General features: G+C 51.8%; 1 protein-coding gene across 4 annotated transcripts in view; it reads left to right on the plus strand.

Moving 5' to 3' along the window:
- Positions 1–221: 221 nt before the first annotated feature.
- The window catches only part of ZFP91 (ZFP91 zinc finger protein, atypical E3 ubiquitin ligase), a 125,757-nt gene continuing 119,089 nt past the window's right edge, over positions 222–6,889 (plus strand). For 3 of the 4 annotated variants that reach the window (XM_082266742.1, XM_082266740.1, XM_082266743.1), the window contains exon 1: positions 222–466. In XM_082266742.1, coding sequence (XP_082122868.1) covers positions 279–466 — 188 coding nt within the window. In that variant the 5' untranslated portion in view covers positions 222–278. The remainder of the gene's footprint in view (positions 467–6,889) is intronic. The other variant, XM_082266741.1, reaches the window with a different exon arrangement.

Here is a 6,889-nt window from a genome sequence, read left to right on the forward strand (position 1 = left end):
AAGCGCTGCGCGTGCGCACAATCTCGCCACCTTCACCTGCGGACCAATGACAGGCCAGAAAAAAAGGAGAAGTGGGCGTGGCATGACTGACGCTGTGTGTGGACGGAGCTATCGGGCACGCGCAAGCTGACAGGTCCCGGGCCACGCATGCGCATTCCTCCCCGGTCATCCTCGCCAGGGGGTGCGTACGCCGGAGTGACGTCAAAGCGCTAACCCGGAGGGGGAGCTCCGCGCCTGCGCAGTGCCGCACAGTGGAGAGCGGACTGGCTGACGGACGGATGCCGGGAGGGCCGGAGCCGCAGGTCCGCCCGAACCGGGCACCAGGGGCCGAGGGGGCGGCCGGGGAAGAAGAGGTGGTAACGGGGGGTTCCTCCCGCAGGAGGAAGGCAGAGTGTCCGCGGAGGAGGAGAAGCCGCCGGGAAATGCCTGGGGAGGAGGAGGAGCTAGGCCTTGGGGGAAGGCCCAGGTGAATGACGTTGTGAAATGGGGGGGCGGGGTCTGGGGGGCCAAAGCTGTGGTGGGCTAAGAGGAGGGTGGGCGTGACGTTACTAACTGGGAAGGAGGGGGGGGGAGAGAAAAAGTTGGTGTGGGCGTGGCAGTAAGTTTATTTACATAGTGGGCGGAGTCGAATTGCTAATTAGAATGTGGGAGTGGCTATGGCTGTCAGTGTCAGCTGTGTCTTGCTGCTTAGTAGGTGAGGTGTGGCCTTCTTCCCATCCTGGGCCTGTGATAATAGGGGGCACCTTGTTCCTGTGATAATAGGGGGCACCTTGTTCCTGTGATAATAGGGGACACCTTGTTCTGTGATAATAGGGGACACCTTGTTCTGTGATAATAGGGGGCACCTTGTTCCTGTGATAATAGGGGACACCTTGTTCTGTGATAATAGGGGGCACCTTGTTCTGTGATAATAGGGGACACCTTCTTCCTGTGATTAGATATCATTTATGTATGAATCTATATGACACAATACACATTGAGAGAAATACCTGGACTCACATTGCTGACCTCTCCTTCTGAAAATGCTTCTTATCTGGCTGATGTGTCCATCCTCTGGCTGACAGCAACATGGACCCAAAACAAGTATGCAGCAAGTGATGGCAGAGCCCCTAGTCTACTTCTTCCAGGTCAGTGCCTAGTATTGAATCCACTGATGGATCCAATGCTTTCACCCCTGGATCCCTCACCCTGTGCTTCTGATGGATCCACCTCCTGTACTTCTAAAGGATCCACCACTTGTATCTCTGACAGATCCAACACCAGCGCCCATGATGGTTCCATTGCCCACGCCCCTGATGGATCCACCATCCAAGCCTCTAATGGATCCACAGCCCCATGCCCATAATAGATCCACCTCCTGCACTTCTGAAGAATCCACCATCCAAACCCCTGATAGATCTACCGCTTGTGCTTCTGATGGATCCACCCCCCATGCCCCTGACGGATCCACCCTCGTCTCTAAAGGATCCACCCCCCCCATGCCCCTTATAGATCCACCGCTTATGATTCTGATGGATCCACCACCCATGCCCCTGACGGATCCACTCTCGCCTCTAAAGGACCCCCCCCCCCATACCCATGATAGATCCACCACCCATGCCCCTGACCGATCCACCCTTGCCTCTAATGGATCAACCTCTCTTGCTTCTGATGGATCCACCACCCATGCCCCTGATGGATCCACCCTTGCCTCTAATGGGTCCACCACCCCATGCCCCTGACAGGTCCACCCTCGCCTCTAATGGATCAACCTCTCTTGCTTCTGATGGATCCACCCTGCCTCTAATTGGTCCACCACCCCTAATTGAACCACCTCCTGTACTTCTAAAGGATCCACCACTTGTGTCTCTGACTAATCCAACACCTGCGCCCATGATGGTTCAATTGCCCACGCCCCTGATGGATCCACTGCTTGTGCTTCTTATAAATCCACCCCCCATGCCCATAATGGATCCACCTCCTGTACTTCTAATGGATCCACCACCCACACCCCTGATGGATCTACTTTTTGTGTTTCTGATGGATCCACCCTTGCCTCTAATAGATCCACCTCCTGTACTTCTAAAGGATCCACCACTTGTGTCTCTGACGAATCAAAAAAACGTCGCCCCTGATGGATCCACTGCTTGTGCTTCTGATGGATCCACCCTTGCCTCTAATGGATCCACCGCCCCCTGCCCCTAGTGGATCCACCTCCTGTACTTCTGATGGATCTACCACTTGTGATTCTAATGGATCCACCACCTATGCCCCTGACGAATCCACCCTTGCCTCTAATAGATATACCTCCTGTACTTCTAAAGGATCCACCACTTGTGTCTCCGACGATGGATCCACTGCTTGTGCTTCTGATGGATCCACCCTTGCCTCTGATGGATCCACCGCCAAATGCCCCTAATGGATCCACCTCCTGTACTTCTGATGGATCCACCACTTGTGTCTCCGACGATGGATCCACTGCTTGTGCTTCTGATGGATCCACCCTTGCCTCTGATGGATCCACCGCCAAATGCCCCAAATGGATCCACCTCCTGTACTTCTGATGGATCCACCACTTGTGTCTCTGACCGATCCAATACTGGTGCCCACGATAGTTCCATTTCCCATGCCTCTGATGGATCCACCACGTGCTTCTGATGGATCCACCACCCACTCCCCTGATGTGTCCACTACTTGTCTTTGATGGATCCATTACCCTTCTGATGGATCCACCGCCTCATGCCCCTGATGGATCCACGGCTTGTGTCTGATGGATCCACCATCCAGGCCTCTGATGGTTCAGCTGCCCATGCTGCTGATGGATTTATTGCCAGCACTTCTGATGGATCTACCACCTGCACCTCTGAACACTTCAGGCATGCTGGCTTTCCATGGCCCCTGCTGTGCACTGTGATTCCATCTGTCGGCAGCTGGGTCAGCACTGAGTCCCCACAGAACTGTATTGACTCAGCAGCTGGTGGGTGGAATCCCAGCATTGCAGCTGGGTACGCATGCAGCCAACGCCAATGCTGAAGGTTCTATAGTTGGTGTAGCTTAGCAAGAGATCAGAGACTGAAGTCCCTTCCCGATGTACAAATAAGTATTATTGCTCCTTCCCACTGGTCACTACTGTAGTGATGCTGGAGGAATCGCAGCGCCATTCTACACTGTGAAGTATCCGATGCCAACCGTATTCTGCCTGAGAAGAGGTAGGGATTAGGGCTCATGCACACAGCTCCAAAATACGCTGTAGTAAAGTGGTAGCAAACTCTCATGTTTAAATTGTACTTACACTTATCTTATAATATAGTTTACCTGTAGTTACTGTGATATATAATTCCTAAACTTACGCCATTTAGGAGATAACCGATGATGTCACTGCACATGCTCAGTGAATCTCTATGTTCAGGGAACACTTAGTATGCAGAGCACCATGCCGTGATGATGAATCTCGTTGGCGTGCATGGGAATGACATCATCAGGGCCCAGCCAATCAAAACAGCTCAAATCCAGAAGGAATACGAGGGAAAGATGGAACTTCCAGCAGCAGGGACAGCATAGCATGGAAGAACTCAATTTTAAAGGTAAGTCTGGAAACTAGCACATTATGGCATACCACTGCAGGGGCTCTTAAAACGCAGTAAAGCTTACTACTGCTGTAAGATCTGTAATACATACTTCTTTATTTTTTTCTTTCTTTTTTTATAGATTTGATTAGCGCTATATTTTATTATATGGGCCCAGGCACACAGGTATGCACAGCTCTGTAACTAGTCATCAGCTGTGTGGGAGGGGGGGGGGGGGATAGAAAAATCTGTGTCCAGGGTACTGCATATGTACCATATTTAATGCTGTACACATGTAAAACATTTGTGCTTCAGCATTTAGCATACATGTATGGTATTAGTCCTGCATGGCCCCCTACATCCTAGCAACCAAGGACACTAGGAGAAAGTTGTAGCCTGCATCCTAGAAACCAAGGGAATTAGGAGGTAGGAGTGGCCTGCATCCTAGAAACCAAGGAAATTAGGAGGTAGGAGTGGCCTGCATTCTAGCAACCAAGGACACTATAAGGTAGGCATTGCCTGCCTCCTAGCAACCAAAGACACTAGGAGGGTAGGAGTGGCCTGCATCCTTGAAACCAAGAACACTAGGAGGTAGGAGTGGCCTGCATTCTAGCAACCAAGGACACTATAAGGTAGGCATGGCCTGCCTCCTAGCAACCAAAGACACTAGGAGGGTAGGAGTGGCCTGCATCCTAGAAACCAAGGACACTAGGAGCTAGGGGTGGCCTGCATCCTAGCAACCAAGACACAAGGTGGGAGGAGTGGCCTGCATCCTAGAAAGAACATTGAGAGGTAGGAGTGACCTAGATTCCAAGGACACTAGAAGTTAGGTGTAGCCTGCATCCTAGCAGCCAAGGACACTGAGGTAGCAGTGGCCTGCATCCTAGCAACTAAAAACACTAGGAGATAGGAGTGGCCTGCATCCTAGAAATCAAGAACACTAGGAGGTATGAGACCCTTGCATCCTAGCAACCAAAGACACTAGGAAGTAGGAGTGGCCTGCATCCCAGCAACCAAGGGCACTAGGAGGTAGGTGTGGCCTGCATCTTAGCAACCAAGGACACTAGGAGGCAGGTGTGACCTGCATCCTAGCAACCAAAGACACTAGGAGGTAGGAGTGGCCTGCATCCCAGCAACCAAGGGCATTAGGAGGTAGGTGTGGCCTGCAGCTTAGCAACCAAGGACACTAGGAGGCAGGTGCGACCTGCATCCTAGCAACCAAGGACACCAGGAGGCAGGTGCAACCTGCATCCTAGCAACCAAGGACACCAGGAGGCAGCTGCAGCCTGCATCCTAGCAACCAAGGACACCAGGAGGCAGCTGCAGCCTGCATCCTAGCAACCAAGGACACCAGGAGGCAGGTGTGGCCTGCATCCTAGCAACCAAGGACACCAGGAGGCAGGTGCAACCTGCATACTAGCAACCAAGGACACCAGGAGGCAGCTGCAGCCTGCATCCTAGCAACCAAGGACACCAGGAGGCAGCTGCGGCCTGCATCCTAGCAACCAAGGACACCAGGAGGCAGCTGCGGCCTGCATCCTAGCAACCAAGGACACCAGGAGGCAGGTGTGGCCTGCATCCTAGCAACCAAGGACACCAGGAGGCAGGTTCAGCCTGCATCCTAGCAACCAAGGACACCAGCAGGCAGGTGCAACCTGCATCCTAGCAACCAAGGACACCAGGAGGCAGGTGTGGCCTGCATCCAAAGACACCAGGAGGCAGGTGTGGCCTGCATCCTAGCAACCATGAACACTAAGAGGTAGGAGTAACCTGATATGCTCTGTCTGTATTAGAACTGCATGATTCATCGTTAAAATCAGAATTCGATTCACCCCCCCCCCCCCCCACGATCTTAAGGAGGAAGTAAACCCTCCAAAAAAAATCAAAGAAAAAAAAAAACCTGTAAGACAAAGGCATAATGAGCTAGAATGCATCGCATACTAGCTCATTATGAAATACTTACCTTAGAACGAAGCCCCCGCAGTGCCGCCCGCTCAACGACGGGACGGCCGACATGTTTGGCCATCCTGGCTCGCGTCCTCCGGCCATGAGATTGGCCAGAGGCACGATGGCATCACTCTCCGTTCACGGCACAGGGCTCGGCACGGGCGCCTGTTCCTTATGAGCGCATGCACCAAATCCAAAATCAAGACCAAAATCTCAAAAAACACTACATTTTATTTACATAAAGTACATAAGACCATACGTGAAAGGCAATTCTCATTTTATCCAGAATGGTGCATCTCTAGTCTGTATGTAAGAATAGTAGGAATGTTATACATCCAGTGTAAGGACAAGCTGCTAGAAAGATCCTATGTAAAATCATACACCTGTGTGCACGAGTCCTAATCTTAACCCTCTTTGTTTATAGGGTCCCTTTACCTGGATTATTTTATACAGTCTACAGCAGGGGGGGTCAAACTCAATTTCATTGCGGGCCGCATCAGCATTATGGTTGCCCTCAAAGGGCCGGGTATATCTGTAAGATTAGATGTCCAGAGCACCCCACACCCCCTTACACCCTTACATGAGATGTCATGAGCCCCCCCACCATCATAAGTCAAGAGTCACCCACCCTTTCTTACATCACATTGCACCCCCTTACCTTGTGCTTCTGCCAGGAAGAAGATGCGGGTGGATCTGGGAAGAAGTGCAGGGTCTGGAGGAGAACCAGAGGAGGGCTGGAGTCATCTTCCAGAGTTTGCTGAATGCTGAGACCAGGGGAGGCAAAGGCAAGGTGGTGTTGTGGCTGCATAGAGAGGTGCAGGATTTGTAGGAGGAGTTCTGCCCTCCTCTCTGCTGCAGACTGCTGAGAAGGGGGGAAGGGGTGGGCAAAGACCAGCCTTTCTGCAGCTGCACAGAGGAGTGCAGGATCTGGCAAAGGAGTTCTATCCTCTCTGCTGCCGACTACAGGGACTAGTGAGAGCAGAGGTCTAGGAGAGGTGCGAGGGCCACTTAAAGTGGCCTGGGGGGCTGCATTCGGGCCCACGGGCCTTGTGTTTGACAACTGTGGTCTACAGGGTCCCTTTAGGGCAACCAGCAGCTTCCTAAAGGTTTCTCCGAACCGCTTAGCCGAAACTTCCACCTGTTAAAGCACAAATAAACCCATTGATCTAATCATTTCCCACCTGTTAAGGCGCCATGCATTAAACCTTCTGGGTGTGTCAAGGAGATGGGATCTCCGTATTGGCAGATTTGACAGGTGCAGCTGGGTGTGTCACATTCTGTTATGCATGACAACAGTTAGGAAATGTAATAGGGGAATACAGCCAGAGAATTGGGAATTTCTGAACTGATTTTTTCATCCAGTTTGAAGACTTGGTAAGTGTTTGTACAGTCAGCAT

Source organism: Pelophylax lessonae (assembly GCF_965119305.1).
Source record: "Pelophylax lessonae genome assembly, chromosome: 9".
NCBI classification, from domain to species: Eukaryota; Metazoa; Chordata; class Amphibia; order Anura; family Ranidae; genus Pelophylax; species Pelophylax lessonae.